Below are 26521 nucleotides of genomic sequence, written 5' to 3'. Positions count from 1 at the left end.
GCCACCACATCCAGGGTGACAAACACAGCGCCAGGACCCGCAGGTACCTGCGGAGTGGCTTTATGGAAAAGGCGACCGGTAACTCATCGATTCAGCGAGCAAAGTGCGTGCAACACACATTTAATCGGGCGGTATCAGCAGGTGGAGGCCGTGGGGAGGTCCTGCTGCTCCTCCACCTGGCAGGACGTGTCAGGCTTCGGGGACGTCGCCCTCGGGTGACAGCAGCAGCTCGAAGGGGACAAGGGGCCGGACGAGCAGGCGCATGTCGGGGCACACGGGGTTGGCGCGCAGGTTGAGGCTCCGCAGGGAGGCCATGGAGGCCAGAACCTCCACCGGCACCTCTGCGGGAGGGAGCAGAGTGGGGACAGAATGTCAGGGGGGATTCCTGGAGAAAGGGCTGGCGTTTTTACCCCCCAAAAACCCAGTGCAAGGGCTGTTGGGGAGCTGCAGCACCCGTGTTTGCAGCCTCTCCCCCCTCCTCTTCCTGCTTTTCCGAGTGGAACAGCTGGAGAAGGAGAATACGGGTATTAAAACGCAGCAAGAAAAAAAAAAAAAAGCAAGAAGCTTCTTTCGTAATTAAAGCCAACAGTAATTTTCCTCAGATCAGAATATGAAAATAACAGCGAAATAAAAACAGCTAGCTCAGATCAAAGGCTGCTGGGGAATTGGCGAGGGAAGGGATGACGGCTCCGACTGGGGTGCACACAGCTGCGTGGTGGCATCACCCTCGAGGGAGAAAAATACAATTCCAGAACCCCCTCAGATGAGCAGGGAAAGAGTTAAAAGCCCTGGCACTAAGGTGTGCATGGTTACACTGCAGCTTGAGAGCTCCTTGAGATGAAAAGGGCAGCTGGTGGCACTCACAGCCTGGTTTCTGAGCCCACGGGCTCCATGCAGGCATTAATTGAGCTACTTGTCCTCCTGTTTCCCTGGAGAACATCACCCACGGCCTCCAGCTGCGGCTCTAGGTGTCCAGCAGGTGACTCAGGAGCCTCCAGATACCTTCAGCCTGGGTCACAGCCTGGTAGCAGCCCCAGCAGAAGACATGCAGGACCAGGAACCACACGTGGTTGGGATGGTGACAGCAGCAGCACCCAAACCCAAACCTTCTGCAACCCTCCTGCCACTAAGCTCACCCTCCTCAACCTCCATCTACCTTCTGCAGAAAATCCATCCTGCTCCCACCAGTCCTACAAGTTAGGCTCCTGCTGCTAGATAGCAGCACCAGGATGAATTTTGGGTGCTTTAGCCCCGTTTCTGAGACTATGCCAAAGGTCTTCTACCAGCTGTAGCAGGTGAGTCGTAGGTGACACCAAGTGGGGAGAGAAAATGTCCTCTTGGTGTCTCTCCCAAGGTCTGCTGGGGTGAAATGCGTGTCCCACCATCCTAGTCCTATGCCCCAAGGGCTCCAAGCCTCGGGGGCTGTTAGGGTCAGGCTGGTGGGCCCTCCTTCCCCGTTGGGGTTCTAGGGTGGTCCGGGGGCTTCATGGTGGTCCAGAAGATAGAGCTGTGAGTGCGGAGCTTTAGCTGGGCTGGGAAGGACCTGAGATGGTGTGGCTGGCCAAGAGGAGACCCCCAGGAGACCCCCACCTCTCCCAGTACTCCCAATGAGGTGGTAAAGAAAGGCTGTGGTGGCTTTTTTTGGAGAAACAAAGAAAACCAGCAGGGTGTCCACCTAGAGCGGGCAGGGACTGGTGGTCCCTTGGCGGTGGGTCGGGTTGGCTGGGTTGTCTCCATCTGTGGGGCCAGGGAGGACGCTGGGCCTCCAGTTCAAGCCATGCAAGGACCAAGTCCCCTAATGGAGGCCACCAAATGGAGGAGCCCAGGAGGAGGTCGAGGAGGAGTTGCACAGAAACCTCTTTCACCCCTGGCTTCCACCTCCATCCTCTCCCCCTCTCACCTGCGATCTCGTTCCCTTCCAGGTCGATGCTCTCCAGGGCAGGGGCGGCCGCCAGGGGCTCGGGGAAGCGCCGAAACTTGTTGCGGGCGAGGTTGATGGCCCGCAGGTGCAGCAGGGACCCCAGCTCCTCGGGCAGGCGGTGCAGGAGGTTGCCCTCCAGGTTGAGCTCTGAGGGGAGAGGAAAAAAAAGGGGTAGAATTTGAGGGAGAAAAAAGCAGATTGCCCACTTTTTGCCATGAAGCTCCTCCAGGGAACCACAAACACTGGGAGAAACGTGCTCTGGGTTTGTGTTTGTTGAGCTGTGGACTCGGTGGAGGCCCATCGGAGGCCGCCCCTTACCTCGCAGCTGGCTGAAGGTGGTGGCGAAGCGGCCGGCGAGGGCCCTCAGCTCGTTGTTGGCCAGCGAGATGCGGTGGATGCCCTCGGCGACGCTCCTCATGGCTTTGTAGATGCCGGCGGGGAAGGCCACCAGCTTGCAGTCGGCCAGGTCTGCCCCGGGGAGAGCCGAGTGACGGCCGGGGGCAGGTGCAGGCCGGAGGCTGCCAAACGCCACGCTCGTCCTCCAAAAAAAACCTCTTTGCACTCCCCCGTACGGGAACAGGGGGACGGGACACGCATTTTCCTCACCCCCTCTTCCCAAGCAGGCCTCTCTGCTGCAGGAGGAGGATTTCGGGAGGGAGCTGTGACCCCTTTCCCTTCCCCATCTGCCTCCAGGGTTTATTTTTGGGGGACACGGAGGCTCGTTGGCCGCCCCCTCGCACCCGGGGGGCCCCGGCCTTACCCAGGGCGTCCTCGCGGGCCTCCACTGCCTCGTTCACCCTCCTGGCCACCCTGGCCACCGCCTCGCCCATCCGCCGCTGCATAGGGCCGCCGCCGCCGCGGTCCCCGGGGATGGCGGGCGGCTAAAAATAAAAAATAAGGCCCGGGACGCCTGCTCCGGGAGCTGGGGGGGGTGATGGCGCCGGTGGGAGGGGTGTCCTGTTTTATTTTTGTTTGGTTTTTGGCAGGGGGGTGGGAGGGGGGGGGTGGAAGCCATGAGAAGGGTGGGGGGGATAAATAATAAATAAATAAAACAGATAAATAATAAAAAAAATACAAAGAAAAATTACAAAGAAAAAAATGCAAAAATAAAAGATGCAAAGAAAAAATACAAAGAAAAAAATACAAAAATACAAAAATAATACAGAACCATTAAAATACAAACAAAAACCCCAAAATAGTAAAAGTACAACAATAAAAAATACAGAAAAAAAAAGGTAAAAAGTACACAAATAAAAAGTAAAAGATATAAATCACAAAAATAAAAATGGTAAAAAGGTAGAAAGTACAAAAATAAAAAGTACAAACATAAAAAACTAAAAATACGAAAATAAAAAATAAAAAGGTAGAAAGTACAAAAATAAAAAACACAAACATAAAAAATTAAAAAATACAAAAGTAAGAAAAAAGGTGGAAAGTACAAAAAATACAAAGAAAAATTAAAAAATAGAAAAATAAAAAATAATAAAATGGTAAAAAGTACAAAAGTTAAAAAAGACAAAGAAATTCAAAAATACAAAAATAAGAAAAGAATAAGAAGGTTAAAAGTACAAAAATAAAAAAATACAAACAAAAAAATAAAAAAATACAAAAATAAATAAGAAGTGGTAGAAAGTATAAAAATAAAAAATATAAACATAAAAATTTCAAAAATACAAAACGAGAAAAGAATAAAAAGGTAAAAAGTACAAAAAAAATACAAACACAAAAAATAAAAATACAAAAGTAAGAAAAGAAAAAATAATAAAAAAATAATCTAACCCCCCCTCCGGGGCGGCCACGTGGCGCCGCCTTCCCGAGCCGGGATCCGAACCCGGGTCCCCGGGGCGCCCGCCCGGAGCGCTGCCCGCTGCCCCACGTGTGCCGGGCGGGGGCAGGCGGCGGGCCCCGCCCCGCGGTGGCGCCGCCCCGGGGACAATAGCGCGGGGCCATGGCGTCCGCCGGCGGCCGCCCGCCCAGCCAGAGCCGCGCCATCCCCACGCGCACCGTGGCCCTCAGCGACGCCACGCAGCTGCCCCCCGACTACTGCACCACCCCCGGCGGCACCCTCTTCTCCACCACGCCGGGAGGTAAGCGCGGCCCGCGAGCAGGACGCGTTTGCAACAACCCCCCTCCCCCCCCCCCGGTTCTTAAGGAAAAAAAACCCTAAAATCAACTTTCACCCACGCGTGACCCGCTCCCCGGATCCGTCCTGCCGCTCCGCGGCGGCCGCAGGGGTGTGGGAGCCTCCCACGAGCCGTGTGGGAACCCCTCGTGCAGCGTGGGACCCCCCCGCCGAGCGTGGGAACCCCCCCACGGAGCGTGGGAACCCCCCGTGAGCGTGGGAACCCGCCCACGGAGCGTGGGAACACCCCCAGTGAGCGTGAGAACCCCCCACACACCTGTATCCACAGCGTGGGACCCCCTTACAGTACATGGGCCCCCCCCCCCACGAAGCGTGACGCCCCCCCCAAGGAGCGTGAGACCCCCCCCCCCACGAAGAGTGGGAACCCTCCCCACGGAGCGTGGGAACCCCACACACAGTTTGGGGACCCTGTACCCGCAGCGTGGGACCCCCACACAAAGCATGGGACACCCCCCCCCCCCCAAGGAGCGTGGGAACACCCCACGGAGCGTGGGAACCCCCCCACGCGTGGCATGGGAACCCCCTGTCCCCATCCCATGCAGCGGCACCAGCCCCATTAGGGGTTATTTAGGATTTCGGGGCGATCGCTGCACCCTGAGCCCGAAGACACCTGGCACAGAGGATTAACGGTGTTGGCACCCCAAAATCCCACGGAACTGGGCAGCGTGGGCGGTGTTTTGGGGAGAAAACCACCCAAAACCCCTCTCCCCCCTTGCTGAGTGGTGGCGGGGCCGGGGTGGGACGTCACCGCTCCGCGAAAGCCGCTCGACGCCCGCCGCGTCCCGCTGGGAGAACCGGCCTCCGACAGCCTCCAGCGCCCCTGGGCCTCCGCGGAGGCTTTTCGAGCGTCCTCGGCTCCGCGCCGCCGCGTCCAGCTGCTGCCCGCCGTGTTGATCCAGCGGCGGGTTATCGGCACTGATAAGAGCGCGGAGCGGCGGCGCAGAGCCGCGTCCTCCCTCCCCGGGCCTCCCTGAGCCTCCTCGAGCCTCCGTGGCTCGGGGTAGAGGCCCTGAGGGAGGCTGCGTGTCCTCCGCGGTGGTGGCCGGGGCGACTCCTTCTGCAAACAGAAGAGGCTCGGGGTGGGTCCGGGAGGCCGCCCAAATGCCTCGGAGCGGAGGCTGTCCTCGAGCGGAGGCTGTCCTCGGCGGGGTTGAGGCGGTCCTCGAGGAAGAGGCCGGAGGCCCGGTGACGAAGGCCGCGTCCGTCCTCCCTCCCGCCCGCCCCAGGTACCCGCATCATCTACGACCGCAAGTTCCTGCTGGACCGCCGCAACTCGCCCATGGCGCAGACGCCGCCGTGCCACCTCCCCGACATCCCCGGCGTCACCAGCCCCGGCGCCGCCGACGAGCCCAAAGCGGAGGCCGGCAGCAGCCTGAGCAATCACGACGGGAAGCCGTCCACGGGTAAGGGGAGCGGGACGAGCGGGGTGTCCCCTCCTCGTCCCCCGGGGTGTCCCCAGCCGGGGGGGGACACGCTCACGCCTCTCTCCGTGTCTCTTGCAGGGGACGATGCGCAGTTCGAGATGGACATCTGACCGGGCGCCCTCCTGCTCTCCTTCGCCGTTTCCCCGTTGTTTTTTTCCTCCCGTTTTATTTTTTTGTGTGTGTGGTTTTTTTTGTTTTTTTTTTTTTGCCAAGTTGCCTTCAGCTCCCATACACCTGCCCCCTTCCCAAAACTCGTTTTAAGGAACAACGCCTGGAAATCGAGGGTTTGTTTTTTGATTTTTTTAGCAGCCGGGCTCCCCATCCCGGGGCCAGCAGCTCGTGCCGCCCTCCCCGTGCCTTCTCCCGGAAAATTTCAGCAGCCACGGTACCCGAGGAGGTACCGGCACCGCCGATGCTGCCCCTCCGGGCGGAGAAAACTCTTTTGGGGTCCGGGTTCAACCCCGATGGTGCCGGGCACTGCACCCGGGCTCCCCGTTTCCATCAGGCAACGCAACGCGGCCGTGCACTACGGGCAGCCCTTGGTTTTACGATATATATTTATATTTTCTGGTACTGAACAAAAAGGGGAGAAAATAATAAAAAAAAAGGGGGAGAAATCTCTCTCTCAGGCCAGATTTTGTGCCGGGGGGGGGATTTGGGATTTGGGGGGGATTTTCTTTGCCAGGTGCTGGCATCGGGGTGCTGCGTGAGTGGAGATGCGGATAGGCGTGCGGGTGGGTGCTTGTGACACGCGCACAGATATATATATGTTATATATAGAGAGAGATATATTTTTTTTCCTTAAAATGACGATCCGAGGGGGTCCTTCGCGTCCTCGGGTTGGCCGGGGCGGGGGCGACGTGTCGCGGAGCGGGGAGGGCGACGGCCGTCAGCCGCGCGGTGCGTCGCGGGACCGCTGTTCCCCGAGCCGAAAAAAAACGATAATCCAAGGGACATCCTGACTTTCTACGACTTTCTACGACGTTTCTACGGCTTTCTACCGAGTTTCTACAACTTTCTACCGAGTTACCTTTTTCTTTGTTCTTTTTTCGTTGTTTTGTTTTTGTTTCTTAAACGGGATTCTGGCTGAAGAGCGAGGAGTGCCCGGCCTCTCGGGGCGGCTTCTCCGCTGTTCAGGGTTGTCGGTGGGGTTTTTTTGGTTTTCCTGTCTCTTGAAAGAGGTGTTGGGGAGGAGAAGAGCTCTCACCGGTGGTTGCTGTTACAGCGAGGTCAATAAAGATCTTGGTTCTACAACACTGCTGCCTGCAGGATTTTTGGCGCGGGGTGGAGGGATGTGGGTGCCCCGCAGCATCCCGTACCCGGTGAGGGCGTTTTTTTCCCATTTATTCACGCGATGGTGAATTGCTCCTCGAAAAACCAGAGCTGTCTGCAGGGGAGAAACCAAATTCCACGTGCTGGGCACAAAACGCCTGCGCCTAAATCCTTGCACCGGCATCGAGCCTTTCGGCCCCGACGGGTGTGGTGGCGGTGGGATGCTCGTGCCACGCCGCGTCCCGGCCTTTACCATTTTCGGGCTGCCTCCAGGCTCCGTTTACATTCCTTGCCCTCCTTCCCGGTGCCACCCGAACGTGTTAAGGCTCCTTCTCTCCTTCCCCTCGGCCTGCCGGGCTTCTGTAAATATTTACGTGGCCTCGCGGGGCTGGTGGTGCCCCGTGCGAGCGAGGCAGCAGTGCCAGGGCGTTTCGGGGTCTCCAGGGGAGGCTGTGCTGGTGACGTCCCCACAGTCCTCCCTGCGCTGCGGGGTTATAGGGCCGCGTGTGTGTGTCCCCAAAGGGGTGGGGGCTGCAGCTGGGGGCTGCTGGGTGCCGGGGGTCCCTGGGGGCTGGAATGTGTAGGGGAATCCCCAAGGGGATGCGAGGTGCAGAGGGGTCCCCAAGGGGCTGCAAGGTGCTGGGGGTCCCCAGGGGGTTGCAATGCACCAGGGGGTCCTCAAGGGGCTGCGATGTGATAGGGGGTCCCCAAGGGGCTTCAAGATGTGTGAGGATCCCCAAGGGGCTGTTAGGTGCCAGGGGGTCCCGGGGGGGGCTGCAATGTGCAGGGGTCCCCAAGGTGCTTTAAGGTGCCAGGGAGTCCCCAAGGGGCTGCAATATGTGGGGGGATCCATAAGGGACTGTGGGGTGTGGGGGGGTCCCCAAGGGGCTGCAATATACCGGGGTGTCCCCAAGGGACTTCAAGGTGCCAGGGTGTCCCCAAAGGTCTACAATGTGCAGGGGGGTCCCCAAGGTGCTTCAAGGTGCCAGGGGGTCCCCAAGGGGCTGCACTGTGTGTGTGTGGGGGGTCCCCAAGAAGCTGCAATGTGCCAGGGGGTCCCCGGAGCGCTTCAAGGTACCGGGGTGTCCCCAAGGGGCTGCAAGGTGCGGGGGGGCTCCCCAAGAGGCTGCAATGTCCCGTGGGGTCCCCGGACACCCCCGCTGGATCCCTCCCCTCCCCGTGCCCCTTCCCACGGCCCCGCAGGGGGCTCTGCCCGGCGGGGGGGTCCCGAGGGGGGGGGTCCCTGCCCCGGGGAGGTTCCTCCGCGGGGCTCGGGCGGAGCGCGGCGGCCGCCGCCGGTCATTGGCAGCGCTGGGGCGGCAGAAACCCGCCCCGCCCGGCCCTCCCCGCCCGCCGACGGACAGACGGACGGGCGGCCGGACGGGCGGACACACGGCCGGACAGACGGACGGGGGTGGGGGGCGGCCGTGGGGCTGCGCCTCCAGCCCGGGCCCCGCTGCCCCTATTATGGGGCCGGCCCGGAGCAGCCCCCCGAGGAGCTGAGTTGGGGTCGCAGCCAGGTACCGGACCGGGGGAGGTCGGGGGGGCTGCGGCGTGTGGGGTAAGGGGGGTGCGGCAAACAGGGGGGCTCGCCCCGTGGGGGATGCTCGAGCCCCTGCTGGGGTGCTTGGGGGGAGGCTCGACCCCATATAGGGGTGCTTGGGGGGATGCTGGAGCTCCTATGGGGGTGCCTGGGGGGATGCTCGACCCCGTATAGGGATGCTTGGGGGGGATGCTCGAACCCCGTGGGGGCGTTTAGGGGGTGCTCAACCCCATATGGGGGCGTTTAGGGGATGCTCGACCCCATATGGGGGTGTTTGGGGGATGCTCGTTCCCGTATGGGGGTGTTTGAGGGGGACACACATCATTAATTCTGCCCCATAACTGCGCCACACCCCATCCCCGAGCCCATCTTACCCGCTCCCCTAGGGTTTTGCAGAAAACCCACCCGGACCCCCCCCAGATTCCTTCCCCAAGCACCCAGACGCCGTCCGGCTCTGCTGGCGGCACTGGGGTTGGGTTGGGAAGCAAACCCACCTCCCCATCCCTTTTTTTTCTTTCGCCCTCCTCGCCGTCCCAAAGCCAGGACCGGCACCCCATTTCCCACCGAACAGGGCATGGCGATGGGGAGACCCCCCCCGAGCTGATTTTTTCCCAGCGAATTATTTCCCGCCAGAGCAGATGTGCCGAGGGGCACAGGCAAACATCCCCATGGGGTTGTTGCAGTTTTGGGGGTCCCGTGGGGCGCAGGGCGAGGTTTTGGGGTGCTGTGGGGGGTGAGAAACGCTCCTGGACTTTCTAGGAAACTTCTACTGGTTGAGATCTGACCTTGGCCATCTGTGCCAGCTCATTAAAATTAATAACGAGGATGGAAATCGAGGCTGGGGAGCGAGGAGCCAACGCAGAGGTGGCTTCCCGAAGGCACCTGGCACGTGCGCAGGGAGCAGCCGGAGCCCCGAAAGCCCTGCCTGGCATCTTCCCCTCGAGCCGCAGCCTGCTGGAGCCTCATTTTTGGGGTGGGAAAGGCAAAATTCCCACAGGAGGAGAGCCCTGGGGCATCGCCCCCTGGCTCCCCATCGCCAAGTGCTTTTAGGGTTGATTTCAGGGCTTTTTGGGGTCGAGTGGCTTGCTTACAGCTCCAGGGGCAAGCGTGGTGTGGTGTGTTATTTCTCACCTTTCCTTTTTAGCTTTCTTTTTGCTCAAAATGAGCAGCTTCCTTCCGGCACAGTGAGAGAAGCCTCGTTCCCACCAGCCCCGTCCTGCACCCCATTGGCATGGGCTGGGTTTAGGGGAAAACTCCAGGATGATTTTGGTGCCTCAGCTTGCATTCAGGTGGGGAGGATTATTTCCCCAACTTGTTTTCTCTGGGCTAAAAGCTGAATTTGCAAGCAGAAAGTGGGGCAAGCCTCGCTTCCTTCCCTTTTTCAACTTTTAAATGAATTTTATTTAATGATTTATATATTTTTTAAGCCACGCAGTGTGCCCCAGCACACCGCCAGCGTGCCCTTCTCACTGCTGCCCGAAAACAAGAAGCGCAAGCTCAGCACCGGGGCTCCCTCCCCGCCGCAAAGAGGATGTGCCGTCTGTTTGTTTGCTTTTTTTCATTGAATATTTTTCTTTTTGGGAAAAGAGGGTGAGAGAGCACGGGCAGTGCAGGGCTCCATCACTTCCTCCCTGCCGGCTCGGCGGTGCCGCGTGCTCCCCGCTCCATCCGGCAGCCGCGGCGCTTCCTGCCGGCGCACCAGTGGGGAATACCACAAACTGCCCGTTTTTGGCCCAAATCCCCATCTTTTGGGGACTGCCCGGGCTGCATCCCCCCTCTGCACAAAGCCGGGGCAGCGCTGGGTGCTGCTTTCTCCCCCTGGAGCCAGCCCCGTGCGGTGCCCTCGGCGAAGGGCATCGCCTGTCCTAATTTAGGAAGCTGCTAATCACTGGCTAGCGTGGACAGGGTGTAATTTGGGGCTTTCTCCCAGGGAGAGGCCATGTCGCGTTGGCAGGGCACAAGGGCGGAGAGGATGGATGAGGAAAAGCAATGGTGGCACCGTCGCCCCTATAGCCGGGGCAAGAAAAACCCAAATCCTTGCCTAGCCGCACTGCACGCAATAAACCCAAATGCCCCACCAGGGGGGATGCGGGTGGTGATTTATTTGTCCCCGCTCGTCCCGCTGACAATGAGGTGGCCGGGCAAGTGCACGCTTCCTCCCGGCCACGGCAGATGCATCCTGCAGCTGGGGCCCCCCCGCTATATTTAGGCTATTGTGAGCGCCGCCTTTGGGCCCCCGCCAGCTCCCTGCGGGGGGGACCGACCCAGCCTCGTGGTCTGCCCGTGGATAATTCGGGGGCCGACGAGGTGGTGGAGGGCTTTCAGGGCCAGTATGGGGTGGGAAATGCCCGCCGGTGAGTGGAAACACCACTCTTTTTCCACCAGCAGTTTGCCTTGTGGCTTGCAAATGGGATTTTGTTATTGATTATTTGTTATTTAGAGGACATAGGGTGGCTTTCTGCATGGCGGCTAAAATGCAGCCTCTTGCAAAGCCTGGTGGATAGGCTGCGAAACATCTGCAGGCCGGGGTGCTGGCTGTGTGTGCGCGGCTTCCAGCACATGCTGTGCCCATCCAGGCGAGCCCCGGCCCTGTGCAAGCCTGAGTGTTTGCTATAAAAGCAAGAAAAGCGCCTTTTTTTTCCCTGCTCTTCCCAGCAAGGACAGTCGGTGCTTTGTCCCGGGGTGGCCGAGCGTGGCGGGATGCTCCTCGCTGTCCTCTGTCTTTGGGGACGAGCGGGCTCCACTCTCCCGACCCCCTCCCTCCTCTGCAAGCACACGCGTGTGCATGCATGAAGCTTGCACGCGTGTGCAAGCATGCACACATATGCACACCCGCCCTTGTGCATGCACACGCCCCCGTGAGCACGCACGCCCCGGCATTGCCCGCACACGTGCGGGGGAGCCCAGGAGGAAATTCAGGCGACCCAAAACGCCCAGCAAGATTTCCTGGCTTCCCGAGCCTTTTCCACGTTGCTGGCAGGGCTCATGGCTGTCCTGTGGGGACGGGAAGCCGCCGGGTCACTCTGCAGTGCCATCTGCTGACTCATCAGATTTTGGGGACCGGATCCCGGCTTTCTCCTTCCCCCTCCGCTCCCGCAAACTGAGCCCCGATGGCGGAGGGGCCGCGGTGCCGGGAATTGGGCTGCACCGGGGCCGGACCCTGCCTGGCGGAGGACGAGGGGGGAGAAAGCCCGTAAGGAGCGCGGGAAGGAAACCGGAGAGCACGGGAAGGGCTGGGTTCGTGTTTCTTCGGAAATGGGCCTCTCCTCGCCGCGCCGGGCGGCCGAAAAAATCCCTCTCACCTCCCCCCTGCTTGTTTTCCCCTGCAGCCGCCTGCGGATGATGGGTACGACCGCCAGCGCGGCGCAGCAGACCGGCCCGGCCTCCGCCTTCGAGAGCGTGCACGGCATCGGGACCATGGAGGACCAGCGCTCGCTGAGCATCCACTCCTTCCAGGCCCTCGGGCTGCACAACAGCAAGGCCAAGTCCATCATCACCAACAAAGTGGCACCCGTGGTCATCACGTGAGTCGGGGTAGCCGTGCGCAAGACCTTCGGGCATTGCCCTCCGTCTATTTGGTTTGGTGTCCCCGTTGTGTTGGGTGGCCCTATTGCAAGCTCCCGTCCCACTCCAGCAAAAAAATTGCTTTTTAAAAGAAAATTCTTTCAGGCATCGCCCTCCGTCTATTTGGTTTGGTGTCCCTGTCGTGCTGGGTGGCCCTATTGCACGCTCCCGTCCCACTCCAGCAAAAAAAATCACCTTTTCTTTTAATAATTTTTATTTTTTTGTGACTATACCATATGTTTTCTCCAGGTACAACTGCAGGGAGGAGTTTCAGATCCACGATGAGCTGCTGAAGGCCAACTACACGGTGGGGCGTATCTCCGAGGCCGCGCCAGAGCATTACCTGGTGCAGGTGGGCATCGCCGCGCCTGGCCCCCCGCCCGCTGCCCGTGCTCGGATCCGGCTCCACCTCTTTCTTACCCCACAGGGGAAATATTTCATGGTCAGAGATGTGCACGGCAAGCTGGATGTCCTGAACACCACCGGCAGCTGCGGCGCCCCGAATTTCCGGCAAGCCAAGGGCGGCTATGCGGTGTTTGGCATGGGGCAGCCCAGCCTCAACGGCTTCAGGCTGGTTCTGCAGAAGCTGCAGAGAGAGGGCCACAAGGTTGGTTTTGCTCAAAATCAGAGCGTTTCTGCTTTTATTTGTGGGACAGGAGCAGTAGGGTCATGGAAATGTAGGGTCATGGAGAAGTAGGGTCATGGAGAAGCAAGGGGAGATCTTTGGGGGAGAGCAGCCTACACGCTCCAGAGTTGCTGGCTGGTCCGTGGAGGAGGGAAGGCTTTGGGAAGGGAAGGTTTTTGGGAAGCCTTGTCCTAATATAAGCAGTGCCATCCCTGACACGCCTCATCCATGGCTGTCTTTCCAGGAGTGTGTCTTTTTCTGCATCCGCGAGGAGCCCGTGCTCTTCCTGAGGGTGGAGGGCGACTTCATGGCCTACACGCCACGGGGCAAAGAGAATCTCCATGAGAACCTCCGTGGCCTGTGCCGGGGGCTACGTGTTGAGGATCTGGAGCTCACCATCCGCAAAGAGGTGATGCCGGTGGGGCCATGGCAAGGGTCACCACCCTCTGACGTTCATCTCCACGTAGTTTGGTGTCCAACAGAGCAAACACTTGAGGAACTGAGATGGGGATGGCCCCCTTTGGGCATCCCACAGCGGGGTTGGAGGTGGTCGGCCACCCATGGGTGCTGACGGCGATCCCCATCTCCTCCAGATCCACGACTTTGCGCAGCTGAGCGAGGGGGTCTACTACGTTTACGATGACATTGAGCGGTTGCGGGACGAGCCGCATGCTGTGCGAGTGCAGAGTGAGGAGGACGTCCAGGTGACGGAGGAGGTGTACCGCCGGCCCGTCTTCCTCCTGCCCGCCTACCGCTACCACCGCCTGCCCCTGCCCGCCGATGGCGCCCCGCTGGAGGAGCACTTCGATGCCTTCATCCGCTTCCTCAGGGTGAGATGAATGAAAGCGCCGGCTCCGCGGGGATTTGGGGTGGTGGGGTTTGCTTTCTGCAGTTCTTTGGGGTTGGGGGCAAAGGGTGCCACCCCCGGCCCAGGCAGGGTGCTGGGGTTGCTCTTGGTAGCACTGTGCTTGTTGTGCCGGTCGTTACACCACCACTGTGGTCCCCGTGGGCCCGCACCATCCCTCTCCATCTCCTTTCCTCCTAGGAAAGCCCCGGCCTCCTGCTGCGGGACCCCAGCGGACCCCCCCCGGCGCTGCTCTTCAGCTGCCAGACCGGCATGGGCAGGACCAACCTGGCCATGGCCATGGGCACCCTCGTCCTCCTCCACCACCGGAGAGCCACGCAGAAGCCCGAGTAAGCAGGGACCGTCCCCGGGGCCATGGGGTGGCCCCAGTGGGCATGGGTTTGATGCCCCCTTCTTTTAATTTTCCCTCCCGTCCCTGCGGGCAGCCCCCAGCCGCCGGCCAAAACGTCGCCAAGGGCCAGGTTTCGGGTGATCCAGAGCTTCATCGAGGTGGTACCCAAAGGGCAACAAATGGTGGAGGAGGTAAGTGGGGTGCTGCACGGCTCTCAGAGAGCTCAGGGTGGGCAAAGTGGGCTCTGTTGACCAACTCTCCCCATGCAAGGTGGACAGCGCGATCGCCTTCTGCTCGGAGATGCACGACATGAAGGAAGCCATCCATGAGGCCAAGAAGAAGCTGGAAGGGTTCGGGGAAGACCGCCAGACCCAGGTACCACTGCCCACATGGCTTTGGGGGGGTGAGGAGCAACATCTCCCTGCTCAACACTGCGCCACGGTGAGCCCTGGGGTGTCAGCTGGGGGCCCTCGTTAGTGAGCCGTTAATTAGAGGATGGCTTGGCCTCTTGGCAGCAGTAATTTACAGAAATGTTTCTGCGAGCGGATGGGAAGAATGTAAATTGTGGAAATCTGAGACTTCCTGCGCCCTGGAAGCGTCCCAGGGACACGTGAACCTGGAAGGTTGGGGTGTGTTACATTTTGGTTTTTTTTTTGGTTGAGGGCTGTAAAGTTGCGGAAATCTGCTCTTTCTGGGCATTGCCACTGCCTCTGGTAGATGCCCTTGGGCCAAAAAATAATACAAAATATTATTTTGTCATCTCCAAAACTGGAGAACCGGCAGGTTGAGGTCCAGCAATTCTCCTGCCTCTCCCAGCCAGCTCTTGGTCGGCAGAGGTGGCGCAAACCCCAGGTGCACCCGGCTCATCTTTTAACTTCAAGCCTTTTTGGAGGCGAATTTTTCCATTTGAGTGGTGAATGCGCTGTTAGAGCCGGAAACCCCAAATTTCAGCCCCTACCCCCATCAGTTCCTTTTTTAGGGTGGATTTGGGTCTGTTTGGTGCCGCTCCAGGCAATGGCATGAAGCTGTGTTCGCTCGGCCACGGGGCCAGGTGTGGGTGCAGCCACGGGGGCACCCGTGGGTGCCCGGGCTGGGTGCTTTGGGGGTGAAAGGTGCCCCAGGTGACCCTCTCCTCGCACCGGGGAGGGCTGCTCCTTGTCCTCCTCGACGGCAGAAAACAAATGGCCGGGGATTGCTGTAAATTAGCCGAGAGGAGTGTTTATTTGAAGTCTGCACGTAGCGAGAGCACGTTTAAACAATGGCCAGGGGCCAGGAAAATGTGCCGGGGGGGATGCGGGTGGGGGGACAGGCAGAGAGGAAAGGCACAGAGGATTTATCCCACAAAGAACTGCCCTGAGCTAGGTGGAAAAAGCGGAGATTTAGGTCCTGGTGCGACGGTAGGCGTGATGCAGGGGCTGGGGTGGGATGCTCGGCCGCATCCTGGCGGTACCCTGCTCTCCCCGGTCCAACCCTGGCACGACTCCATCCTATTGGGCTTTGTGTTGAGTTTCCAGAGCAAATGTGCTGCTCTGTCTCCTGATAGATGGCAGCGGGACACCTTCATCTTGCAGATATCGAGTCAATAAATACTCATGAATCTATGCCACTGCCTCGGCGACATAACCAGGTCCACCTGTGCTGCAGGGGAGGATCTCCAGCAGTGCACCTCCTGAATTTCAGGGTTCCCACTGTGTCTAGGATTGGGTTTTGCTTGCAGGGAAGGAGGAGTGGGTGTACGTGGCCCCTGAAGTTGAGGTTGGGTGGTTTCTGAATTGCAGAAAGTCCCCAGGTTCCCAGCTTGCATCCCCAGTAGGACACCCAGCAGCCCCTGGGGAAACCCAGCAGCCAGAGTGTCTCAGCCGTAGAGGTGTCTGGGGTGGTGTGAGCACCTTGCATGGATCAACCCCCCTCCTTTTGGGTTTTGCTCTCTGTCAGCATCTGGACATTGTCTCTCCGGGACAGGCAGGCAGCTCGTGTCCTGTTGGACCCGCTCCCGGTGCGTCCCTGGGTGAAGGGGAAGGCTTTGTTTGATCCGAAATGCAAATTTATGGCTCTAAGCATCACTCAGCATGGAAAAACTTGAAATGTTTCATTTTAAAACTAAACAAAAAAAAGCAGCAAAAACTATTCCAGATAGGGTTCTGTAGGTTTTTCACCCCTCTCCTCGTTTGGAAGCAGTTTATTTCCAAGCAAACAACTTGGTGAAGTTAGTATAAATACGCAAAAAAAAAAAAAAAAAAAAAAAAAAACCACCACAAAACCTTCTAAGGGATTTCAATGGGATTTCTATCTCCTTTTCCCCCAAAATGACTGTTTTAAAATGCCTTGGGCCAGCTTGCTTGCTGCTCTTCTGTGCCAGCTTGTGGTGCTCTCCTGCCCTGCGTGCGGGGCTCCAGGAGAATGGGCTCCTGCTCTAGCTCCGTGCTGGCCGTGACGAGTGCCACCCGCGCTTGCTTCCAGGGGGGCAGCACCAAAGAACATTTCCTCCAGAGGATCCAGCAGAGCCTCGAGCGCTATTTCTACCTGGTTGCTTTCAACTACTACCTTCATGAGCAGGTAAGGGCTGCCTGCCTTTGTCGCCGGGTGGCAGGGCCACCTTCGAGCTGCCGCGGCCGGGAGCGCCGGGGGGTTTTGGAAGCGCACGGAGGCGGAGAGGTGCCGGGCAGGGGGAGCGAGCCCAGGCTGATGGCGTGCCCCCCCGGCCCCTCGCCGGCAGTACCCCCTGGGCTTTGCCCTCAGCTTCAGCAGGTGGATGTGCCGGCACCCCGAGCTGTACCGGCTGCAGGCGGACATCAGCTCCTCTGAGCTCGCCGTCCCCGGGGACCTCCTGGCCAAGGGGACGCGGGTGCTGGTGAGTACCCATCCTGGTGCCCAACCTCAGAGAGGTTTGGCGGGGTGGGAGGAGCAGGGTTCCTCCGTGGCAGGGCAGGAGGGGAGTTTTGGGGGTCCCCAGGTCCACATGCTCGGCGAGGATGGGATGCCCAGCCCTGTCCGTCCCGCTGCAGGTGGCGGACGAGCGCTTCTGCCCGGACGTGCTGAGCACCGTCAAGGAGATGAGCGTGGCCAACTTCCGACGGGTGCCCAAGATGCCCATCTACGGGACAGCGCAGCCCAGCTCCAAGGTGAGGGGCACGCACCCGAGACAGGGCAGGGCCACCCCTCCGGGTGCCGTCCCCTCACCTCGGCCACCCCTTGCCCTAGACCCTTGGGAGCGTCCTGCGGTACCTGACGGACGCAAAGAGGAAGCACTCGCGCATCCTGTGGGTCAACCTGCGGGAGGAGGTGGTGCTGGAGGGGAACGAGCAGGTCTACACGCTCAGGGAGCCGGGGAGCCTTGATGAGCTCGTCCCTGTGCCTGCCTCCACGCCCGAGCAGCTGGAGGTGAGCTTGGGGTTTTGGGGTGCCTCATCCTGCCTCGGGGCAGGAGGGACGATGGACAAAGGTTGCACCAGGGGGTGCATGGAGGATGCTCCCCAGCACCGATCCTGGCTGGTGCTGCTGATCTTCTTGTCTCTGTCATGCCTTTCCTCTTCTTTGCACTTCTAAACTCTACCCTCTGGCCCATTTGAGCTAAATTTGACCTCGTTTTCCATTCTTACGAGTTTTTTTTCAGATAAATAGCTGGATGTGGGACAGAGGCGTAGGTCGTGTTCCCGCTGAGGGAAAGGCATCTCCCCCTCTGTGGAGCCCTCATGAGAGATGTGCACAGAGAAACCGGGCTTTGTTAGTCCCTCAGCCTTCACAGCTCCTTTTTTGGGGCTTTTTGGGGGCAGGGAGGGGGGTTCAGCTGCCAGCAGCACCCTGGAGGCGTGGAGGAGCTCTGTGGGATCTGGGAGGATTGCGGTGCCCACAGTCCCTGGGGCAGAAGTGGTGGACACGGCATGTAGGTCTGTGTTGGCTGCATGGTGGTTGAGAGGGGAATTAAAAATAAAAATACAATACGGGGAAGAGGTGGACGAGGAGCTGGTCTGATGTTGTGAAGGTGAGGGCTCCTCCATCCTCTGCAGAAGCTCGAGTCCACGCTGAAGGGTGACCTGCTGAAGTCGCAGCAGTGGCTGGAGGTCTACCTGGAGGCGGAGAAGCAGATGAAGATGTTCAAGAGCTGCCTGACCACCCAGGAGATCTTCAACCAGCACAAGAGCACCTACCCAGGCCTGACGTACCGGCGCATCCCCATCCCCGACTTCTGTGCTCCCAAGGAGCAGGTACCGGCTGTGTCACCTTGTCCCTGAGCCACAACCCCTTGGCTGGACAGGGGGCAGCACCCTCCCTAAATCCTGGCTTTGCCCTCGGCAGGACTTTGACCGGCTGCTGGAGGCGATGAAGACCACCCTGGCTGAGGACTCGCGTGCAGCCTTCGTCTTCAACTGCGCCAGTGGCCGGGGCCGGACCACCACGGCCATGGTCATCGCTGTCCTGGCGCTCTGGCACTGTGCTGTGGGTACCAGCGCGTGTGGCTGCCGGGGGGCTCGGGGGGGCTGGACCCACATGCACCTAATGCCCCGTCCCTCCCTGCCCTGCCGCAGGGCATCCCCGAGGCGAGCGAGGACGAGATCGTGAGCGTGCCCGACGCCAAGTACACCAAGGGGGAGTTCGAGGTGAGTCCCGCAGCCAGCGTGGCCGCATGCTGTAGGGTCTCCTGAGCCCTGCAAGATGCGCCAGCCCTCCTTGCCTGGAGGGAATAGGTCCTCCCCTGGGGCAGGAGGTGAGCACGGGCATGGGGAGGTTGGATTGGGGGCTCCAGGTGAAGCCCCTTTTGCTTTGTCCCCACTCCAGGTGGTGATGAAGGTGGTCCAGCTCCTGCCTGACGGCCACCGGATGAAGAAGGAGGTGGACATGGCCCTGGACACAGTCAGCGAGACCATGACGCCCATGCACTACCACCTCCGAGAAATCATCATCTGCACCTACCGGCAGGTGAGCAGCACCTCCGGGCCCTTTTCCATTTTCGGGACCCCAGGGAGGACAGCTGGATCCCGGAGCAGGGCAGACTCTCCGGCTGAAGCTGTGGGATTTGTCATGAGAAAGGTGCTGGGGCTCCTTCGGTGGTGGCTTTTGGGTTCTTCCATGGGTTTCCCAAATGCTATGGGACATCCCAGCACAGCCCGACGGCTCCTGTGCGCTTTCGGAGCTCACCACAGCTGGTTTAGGGGGGCTGAACAGAAAGCAGAGATGGTGGTGGTTTTTTCACCCCTTGGGGTCCCTTACCCAAGGTAATGGGGTTGTGGTGGTCCAGCACCCTGTGCATCCCTCGCCATGCCGCGTCCCGGCGCTGCAGCCGGCAGAGGGCAGGGCCGCTCCGTCCCCTTCTCCTCCCATCCCCGCTGGCTCCTCCGGGCTCCGGCGGGGAGCTGCTCCCATTTATTAGCAGCATTATTTTTCAGAAGACGCCTGCCTGTTCCCGCGACCTCCCTGCCCCTCTCGCCGGTGCTTGGCAGCGAGGAGCAGCGCAGGGGTGTTCCTGGGCCGCATCCTGTTTCCCGGCCAGCTGCGTCCAGCCCGGCCTGATGGGGAAGGGAGATAAGCAGGGAGCCATCCGCTGCCCTGCTCCCCTGCCATAGGAAGAGCCTTGTATCGCCACCTTGGAGAGGGCATGTGCAAATGCTTGCGTTTTTTGCTTTTTTTTCCCCCAAAAGTGAGCCCGGGATGGGCAGGCTCCGTGGGGACGTCTCTGCTCTGGCTGGCAGATGCAAGCTGGAAGAAATGGATGTGCTTCTAGGCACCCAAAACCCCCTTCTGGGCTTTGAAAAATGGGTTTGGGTTGCATCCTGCTCTTTGTTTCGCTCTCGGGTGGGTGGGAGCAGCTTTCAGAGCCTTTTAGGGGATGCTCTGCAGGATTAGGATGATCGGGAGGGAAGGAAAATGTGTGGTGCTCGGCTCAGATTCCTCCCTAGCCCTTCCCATCCCAACCCAGGAGGAAAAAATAGGTTGATGCATTCCTTCCGCTGCCGGAAGATGTGTTGTTTGGGGAGGTTTCCTCGGCAGGAGCCAACAGCAGAGAGCTGCCTGCTTCCTCCCAGCCTGGCTGCTGCAGAGCTGTCCTGGGTTTGCTGCAGTGTTTTTTGGGATAAACACTATGAAGATAACAATCTTCGTTAGGTTCCTTGGTTTATTGGTCATTTCTGCGGAACCATGTTGCTCTGATGCTGGTCGTGGTCTTTAACCCAGTTGTGTCCTCTCCATTTCCCACTTCTGGGCTTCGAGCAGGGTTAGGAACACTCACAGAAGCCACATCAGGATCCACTCTACCCAAATACTGGCGTGTACATGCAGAGATCTTTTCCCAGGGCAGACCTGATCTCACAGTCCTGCCATGAACAGGGCTGTAAAGTTGGGGAAAAAATAAAAATAAATGAAAGCTGGAGCAGTTTGCTCTGCTCCCACCTGGAGAGGGGCAGGATGCTGGGCACGGGCATAGCAACACCTCCTCTATTTTTGAGGGCTGTGGGGTAAAAGGGGAAGCTTTTTATGTTGCTGGAAGCCACAACCTGATGAGAGCGTAGGCTGCTGAGCTTCTTTTTGTCCTTGCGCTTCCAGGGGCGGTCGGGCAAGGACGAGCAGGAGCGGCAGCTGCTGCGGCTGAGGAGCTTGCAGTACCTGGAGCGCTACATCTACCTGATCCTCTTCAACGCCTACCTGCACCTGGAGAAGAAGGACTCCTGGCAGCGGCCCTTCAGCCTCTGGATGCGTGAGGTAGGGCTTTTATTTGGACCAGAGTTTGGTGTGATAGGAAGGTGTCTCTGTTCTCAGCCATTATTCTGCATGTGCCATCATCATGCATGTGCAACGGGTGCTGGACCCAGCCCACTGTCACCTCTCACTGCAGCCTGAAACACCAGCTCTGAGCACTCCCAGTGCTGGGAAAGCTCTGGTTGCAACACAGCATCCTAAATAAGCTGTTTATTAACCTACCTGGATGGAGACACACAGGGTTTTAGGAAAATGCTGCACCTCAGTGAGCTGGGAGAGCCTTGTGCCTTGCCCCGTGTCGCTGATTTGTGCTGGGAAATATTCCTGGTGCCAGGTCCTCCTCCTAGCCCAGGTCCAGGAGGTTGTATCCTGTATGTTTGCATGGGGACGACCTTACAAAGCACCCCATATGTCATTTTTTATCACGTTTTGATGTGTAAAACACACTGTGATGCTCCTTGTCCCTCTTCTTGCTCCAGCTCCTTGACCCCAGCCTCGCTCCTCAAGGCATACCTCGCTGGAGGAGGGGGAAGACCTCAAATCCAAGAAATCCCCACCAGCCGCATTGTTCTGGAAGAAATGTCGCTCTTTTCCTCATCCTGGGCTTAAACCTGCCTCCTGTGCCCCTGTTTTCAGGGAGGAGGTGCGCCCCACCGCGCATCAAAGGAGCCTTTGGCTCCACGCGGTGCTCCAGCACAAGCTTTGCATTTTCAGTTCTTTTTCAAAAAAAAAACATCAACAAGGCGACATTGTAACTTCTTTTCCGGAAGGGTGCCAAAGCTAACAAACCATAAAGCTGCTTATAAAACCACGCAGCAGCTGGAGGGAAGCTCGGGGAGGGGTCAGTGCCACGCAGGCGGTGGTCCATGCTTCTCCCCGGCTTGGGGTCGTGCACGGGGACGCAGCAGTCACTGCTTTCCGTCCTCCTTATGGGGTTGGAGGATGGGTGGAGGGGGCAAAACCGCCTCAACCTCTCTGCTCTGCTTCCAGGTAGCGGCCGTGGCTGGTGTCTACGAGGTGCTGGACCGGCTGGGCTTCCCCGAGCTGGAGGGGCCAGAGGATGAGGAGCCGCTGCGGAGGCTGCGCGGGCGCTGGCGGGTGCAGAGCCGCGGGGACATGGTGTAGGGGGACGGAGAGGGATGCTGCCTTCAGGAAAATAGACTGTTTCCCCCCAAAAAAAAAATTAAAAAAAAAAATAATGGGAGAGGGAGGGAGGGGATAGCCCCGAAGCTACTACCTTCAGGAGAAGAATTGAGGGGGTCTTCACGACGCAATAAAAGTGTTGTAAATTAAACAAAAAGCTGTCAGACAGGTGCTTAATAGTGAGCATGATGTGGGTGTGTATGGTTATATAGATACACTAATATATATTTATATACACACACAGATATATGGGTTTGTATACATACACACCCAAGACCTTGTACCCTGATATATATGGCTATGTATACATACAGACCCAAACCTTTGTAGCCTGGGTTGGGACTCACAGAGGCCATGGTCCTTGCACATCCCGGGATTTTTAGTTTTTGGGTGTATTTGCTTGTTCTTCCTGATTTTCAGCTGTGGATGGGGCTGGGGTTCAGCAGTGAGAAGGCAGGGGTTGAGTGGGAACCTTGCCTCTGAGCATTAGGATGGTGGAAAATACATCTGGAATATGCTTTCAGGCATAATCAATGCTGCAAGATTTATTTTTAATTAGATGATTAGATGCAAAATGGAGTTAATGAAGAAAGGGTGTTCAGTCGGGCACCCCTTCCCTGCAGGCTGGGCTCTGGGGAGGGCAGGAGCGGGACGGGACGGGACTATAGGGCCGGATGCGGGGTACCAGAGTCGCAGCACACACTCCGTCTGCCCCAGCAGCCACTTTCATCTGCTGCCAGCGGCAGGAGGTGCAGACAGCAGAAATTAAAAAGCAGAGGGTGGAAAAAAAAATAATTTAAAAATAGCAAGAGATTTCTTTTTTAAAGCGTTGGCATGGTTCCTGCTGCAGTTTGAGAGCCCCACTTCCCCAAAGGTTCCCTCGACGGTGTTTTATTTCTGACATAACCGGGCGTTTTGGTTTTCCTTTTTCTTTTTAAATGCAAAAATATTTTGTCCCAGCTGGGTGTTTTCTGTTCATTTTTTAGCGATGGGAATGGGCTCACAGGGAATAATGGGACACGCTGGGCAGCTGCACCTTCTCCTGCCCCTTTGCCCCCAACAAAATCCTGCCTAATAACCAGTGGAGAGGCTGAGCAGGGACTTAATTAGGCAGGTTTTTAATTGCTTCAGACCCCCAACCCTTTAATCTGGGTAAAGAAGGCTGGAGATTTGCATCACCTGCACCGGGGGGCTCAAAGGCTTCTTTCTGCTTTCCCACCTTTGTAACAAGTGATTTCAAGCAGAAACAATTGACTGGAAGGGAAAGGCCCAAGGGGTATGAATGAGTGTGGATGTGAAAAAATGAGTGTTCCCTATTTATTTGGGGGTGGGAACATCGCTGGTGAAATAAAACCCTAAAAATATTGGGCAGCTGGGAAGGTGAGCTGACCCAGGGCACCAGCGAGGAGCGCAAAAAAATGGGAAGGAAATTGTGCTTCGAGGTGTGCCCCCGCGGGATGCACGCATGGGCCGGGGTGGGGCATGGAAACTTGGAGGAAAATGCCCCAATTCTGCCTGTGGAAAAAAAGCTATTCGTGTCACTGAACGTGGCCTTTGTGGTAGCGGGGCTGGGGAGGTGGAGGTGGGCCCCTGTGCTTTGAAAAGGGGACCGCAGCCTCCTTCATGAGCAGTACAAGCAAGCCCACGGCCCCTGCCAGGGAAAATAGGTACACGCAGATGTTGCTGTGCTAGGGAATTTGCTTGCTCATGTGTGCTGCTCCTTGCTGAGCTGCTGTTCCTGTACTTTTTGTTATTAATATTTGTTGGTATCGTTATTCCTGTCCCAAAGACGTAATTAAAAGGAAGACGCCTGCCTGTAACAAGTTATGATGAAGTTATAACTGTTGGCGGGGCTAAGTGGTCCTTCCTGGCCACAGGAGGTAAAGGTGTGTTTATTATTTTTCCTATTTTCTTTAATTTGGTCTCTTTTCTCCTTTCGCTTTTCCTGTAAAGAAAAGTTGCTTTCATCAGGCTCCGCTTGCGCCGTCTTTATCCATTCATACCCAGCTCTGCCTCCGTAGAAAGAAAAGATCTGTCAGAAAATAGATAAATTGATAAATTCTCTGCTTAAGGGGGGAAAAAGGGAGCAAGGACCCTTTCCTTCACCCCCCATGAACCTCCCCTTAAATAAAGTAGCCTGAGGAAAGGGGCTTTGACCTGCAAAGCTGCATCGTCCGTGGGCTGGGCCTCTCACTTGGTCCTTCATTGCACATCGATGGGGGCAGCGGGTCCCCCTCTATTTTATCAAATAGGTTCTTATTTTTATTTTTATTTATTTCACTGTTGGAGAAGCAGCCCTGACCCAGCAGCTCCCTTGGAGGTTCCCGTGTTTTCCTTTCCGCGCTGCGCAGGGAGGCTGTTGGACCTCGGCACGGCAAGCGCATCTGTGTTTCATTTTCCAGCGAAAGAATAGCAATTAAGATGCTTCTGCAGAGCCAGGGCTCGGAAAACTAAAAATAAATGCCATGCATGAGCAGCCCCAGACTGCATCCATTAAAAGAAGCGATTGCAAAAATCAAAAGTTGGGGGCATCATACAGGCCGTGGGCTTGAAAAGGCTTTTCCTTGCTGTTTCCTTGCATATTGGGGGCAGAAAAGCTGTTTTCTGGCCCCTTTGCGAATGAAAAATTGATTTTTCCCAGGTTGAGATGGAAGATTGGAAGCAGTGAGGTGGCTCTGTGGGACTTGCTGGCGAGCTGGCAGGGGCCGTGGCAGAATGATAAGTGGCTGTGAGGACGAGCGAGGCCCCGGGGGGACGGGAAGTGCTCAGTGGCTGGCCTGAAGGCGAGAAAAAAAAGCCACAGATTCGGGTTTTACACACCAGTAAGTTTCACTTTAGCCGGAGGATGATTAAAAATGAATAATGCGTTCAGCGCGTATAAAGGGGAAGGCGTATCCTCAGGGAGGCTGCGCGAAGCTAGCCTGGCTCATCGCATTGACTTATTGGGTTCTTTTGTATTTATTTAGGAAATTAGCCTGTTAATCTGTTTGTGGATAAATACCTCCCTGTGCATCTTGGTGCGGAGCCCATCACCCTGGTGTCAGGTCTGGGATCAGTGCTGTATCTCCCACACCTCCTCCCCACCCCCGCCGCCCCGTGTTTCCATTGGGCTCGCAGCCTTCGAGCATCCCCCTAAAATATTTTGGGTGCAGGCACTCGCCGCAGGGGTCTCTCTCCAAACCATGCTTTCTCGGCCGGAGCAGCGGTTCCTAGAAGGAGAGCAACTTTTTCCCTTCTCCTTTTCCACTAGGGTCTGGAAGCCACCCAGGGCTGTCGGTATAAATCTCCCTGACCTTGTTTCCCATCTCCAGGCTCGCAGCTTGGCTCCCCTGGCACTGGAAGGGTTCGTGGTTGGGTTGGACAACCACATCTTGTGGAAGATGTCCGTGCCTATAAACTGGATTGGTTTGAAGGGCCCCTTCCAACACTAACCGTCCCACGGAGCCCATGTGAAAAACTAGCACGGAAAACGAAACAAGAAACTTGTCCCAGGGTCTCGCAGAGGCTGCCTCCAGCTTTGGAGGTCTTTAAGCAGGAATTAGAGAGGGCTCTGGCAGGAATGGTCCTGCCTGGGGGCAGCCAGCCTCCAGACGATGTGCCTGCCTCCACAAGCAGGGCTCATGCTTCTCAGCAGCCATCCTTGGTGGGCGCAGAGCCTCCGGGACCCTCCTAGGAGGCCTTGACCACACCTGGAAGAGCCGGAGCGGAGGCTGAAGCCCCCCACCCTGGAATGGGGATCGACCCGTCTTTCCCAAGGGCTTGCAGATTTGTTCCTGCCTTACATTGTGGTGTGGTGGGATGGTGGCCTCCAGCTGGAGGATTTAGGAAAAGTTGACTTAGTAGCCCCCCCAGGAAGGCTTCTTCCTGTACCATCAGTGTGACAAAAGCAGATCACGGTGCCCAAAGCCACCTCCCTGGTCTCTGCTCGCAGGCTCCACGCTGCTGGGCCTGCCCATGGAAGCCAGAGGCCGGGGCCGCGTTCCCCCCGCACGCGCCTTCTGCCACCGATGCTGCAGCAGTAAATATTTTGTTTTAATCTAATCGCGGCCCGGCATGTCTGAGGGATGAGGTCATGCTCGCTCACCGAGCCTGCTGGCAGCGGCCCTTTATTTTGGGGAGCTGGGGGGGTGGGAACCCGAGGCTCTCCGGGAGGGGGGGGGGGGGGGAGGAAACCCCTCCATGCCAGTGCTGTCCATCTGACAGCACTGTTAATTTATTAGTGACAATCAGAGGCTGCAAATCTCAAGTTCCACCAAAAGGTACCGCAGGAATTCGGGAAGAGAGATGCCCTCACAGGTCTTGCTCTCACTGAGCTATGGGACCAGGACCCTAAATCCTTTCTTGGAGGGGTTGCACCTGGGCTTTGGGTGAACTCTTCGTGTTTTGGGATCTTGGGAACCCTCTGTCCTTGCCCAGAGGCACCCCAAAACCCAAGTGGCCACCGCGGCACCTCCTGTGGCACATCTGTTGGCCAAGGCAGAGGGAAGGGGCAAGAAGGACCCAGCAGGACGCTCACCTGCACCCTTGGGGCACGGCTCCAGCTTGGGGGGCTTGGGGCAGGGATGGGGGCTCCAGGCGTCCCCTGGTGCCACTGCCTTTGTGGGGGCTGGTGTGGGGCTGGGAGGTCGGGCTGGAGCATTTTCTCCCCCCAAACACACCCCAGCTATTTTTATGACTTTTTTTGGCATTTTCATCTCTCTCTTAATTTTTTCTTGCTACTTTTTTACTATTTTTTTTTCTTTCATGATCTATTTCTTGCTTTATTTGCTTTTCTGCCTTTTTTTTTGGATCTTTATATTTGTTTCTGCTTTTTAAAAATATTTTTTGTGCTATTTTGTACTTTTTTTTTCTTAAGTTTTGCTCTTTTTGGCTCTTTTTTTTTGCTACTTCTCTTTGCTTAATTTTTTGCTCTTTTTATTTTGCTGATTGTTTCCTCTTCTTTTTTTTTTGCCTTTTTGTTTGTTGATTTTTTGTGCTTCTTTTGCTCTTTATTTTGCTTT

The 26521-nt window shown here is 57.4% G+C and overlaps 3 protein-coding genes across 5 annotated transcripts; 2 read left to right on the top strand and 1 right to left on the bottom strand.

Moving 5' to 3' along the window:
• Positions 1-104: 104 nt before the first annotated feature.
• LRRC20 (leucine rich repeat containing 20) lies at positions 105-2954 on the bottom strand. The gene is made up of 4 exons (XM_040564397.1): positions 2682-2954; positions 2240-2389; positions 1901-2068; positions 105-341 (listed from the first exon to the last, which is right to left on the bottom strand). The coding sequence occupies exons 1-4, from the start codon at positions 2761-2763 to the stop codon at positions 190-192; spliced, it is 552 nt and encodes a 183-aa protein (XP_040420331.1). The 5' UTR covers positions 2764-2954; the 3' UTR covers positions 105-189.
• An 865-nt stretch (positions 2955-3819) lies between these two features.
• EIF4EBP2 (eukaryotic translation initiation factor 4E binding protein 2) lies at positions 3820-6744 on the top strand. The gene is made up of 3 exons (XM_040563787.1): positions 3820-4008; positions 5291-5467; positions 5567-6744. The coding sequence occupies exons 1-3, from the start codon at positions 3870-3872 to the stop codon at positions 5596-5598; spliced, it is 348 nt and encodes a 115-aa protein (XP_040419721.1). The 5' UTR covers positions 3820-3869; the 3' UTR covers positions 5599-6744.
• A 4219-nt stretch (positions 6745-10963) lies between these two features.
• Positions 10964-21678, top strand: PALD1 (phosphatase domain containing paladin 1). Of its 3 annotated transcripts, none has more exons than XM_040563786.1 (19): positions 10964-11540; positions 11633-11827; positions 12117-12219; positions 12295-12474; positions 12737-12901; positions 13086-13322; positions 13538-13686; positions 13783-13879; positions 13959-14063; positions 16149-16244; positions 16405-16539; positions 16694-16810; positions 16890-17069; positions 17696-17893; positions 17985-18125; positions 18215-18286; positions 18465-18605; positions 20226-20381; positions 21369-21678. In XM_040563786.1, exons 1-19 carry the CDS (start codon positions 11089-11091, stop codon positions 21501-21503), a joined length of 3054 nt encoding a protein of 1017 aa, XP_040419720.1. In that variant the 5' UTR covers positions 10964-11088; the 3' UTR covers positions 21504-21678. The 3 variants fall into 3 exon arrangements, with proteins under 3 accessions (XP_040419720.1, XP_040419719.1, XP_040419718.1); XM_040563785.1 differs by having other exon boundaries at positions 11190-11496; positions 16077-16244; XM_040563784.1 differs by having other exon boundaries at positions 11383-11540; positions 16077-16244.
• Positions 21679-26521: the final 4843 nt, after the last annotated feature.

This window comes from Cygnus olor, chromosome 7 (genome assembly GCF_009769625.2).
Source record: "Cygnus olor isolate bCygOlo1 chromosome 7, bCygOlo1.pri.v2, whole genome shotgun sequence".
Classification (NCBI taxonomy): Eukaryota; Metazoa; Chordata; class Aves; order Anseriformes; family Anatidae; genus Cygnus; species Cygnus olor.
This window is presented reverse-complemented; position numbering and strand designations above follow the sequence as displayed.

Excerpts from the sequence above, each read along its gene's own strand:
- LRRC20 (XM_040564397.1), bottom strand. The coding sequence starts at position 2,763 with ATGCAGCGGCGGATGGGCGAGGCGGTGGCCAGGGTGGCCAGGAGGGTG. Across the intron at positions 2,390-2,681 it reads GGCCCGCGAGGACGCCCTGG|ACCTGGCCGACTGCAAGCTG; the intron begins GTAAGGCCGGGG and ends TCCCCGGGGCAG. Across the intron at positions 2,069-2,239 it reads CACCTTCAGCCAGCTGCGAG|AGCTCAACCTGGAGGGCAAC; the intron begins GTAAGGGGCGGC and ends CTCTCCCCTCAG.
- EIF4EBP2 (XM_040563787.1), top strand. The coding sequence starts at position 3,870 with ATGGCGTCCGCCGGCGGCCGCCCGCCCAGCCAGAGCCGCGCCATCCCC. Across the intron at positions 4,009-5,290 it reads CTTCTCCACCACGCCGGGAG|GTACCCGCATCATCTACGAC; the intron begins GTAAGCGCGGCC and ends CGCCCGCCCCAG. Across the intron at positions 5,468-5,566 it reads CGACGGGAAGCCGTCCACGG|GGGACGATGCGCAGTTCGAG; the intron begins GTAAGGGGAGCG and ends TGTCTCTTGCAG.
- PALD1 (XM_040563786.1), top strand. The coding sequence starts at position 11,089 with ATGCATGAAGCTTGCACGCGTGTGCAAGCATGCACACATATGCACACC. Across the intron at positions 13,323-13,537 it reads CCTTCATCCGCTTCCTCAGG|GAAAGCCCCGGCCTCCTGCT; the intron begins GTGAGATGAATG and ends CTTTCCTCCTAG. Across the intron at positions 17,070-17,695 it reads CCACGCCCGAGCAGCTGGAG|AAGCTCGAGTCCACGCTGAA; the intron begins GTGAGCTTGGGG and ends CATCCTCTGCAG.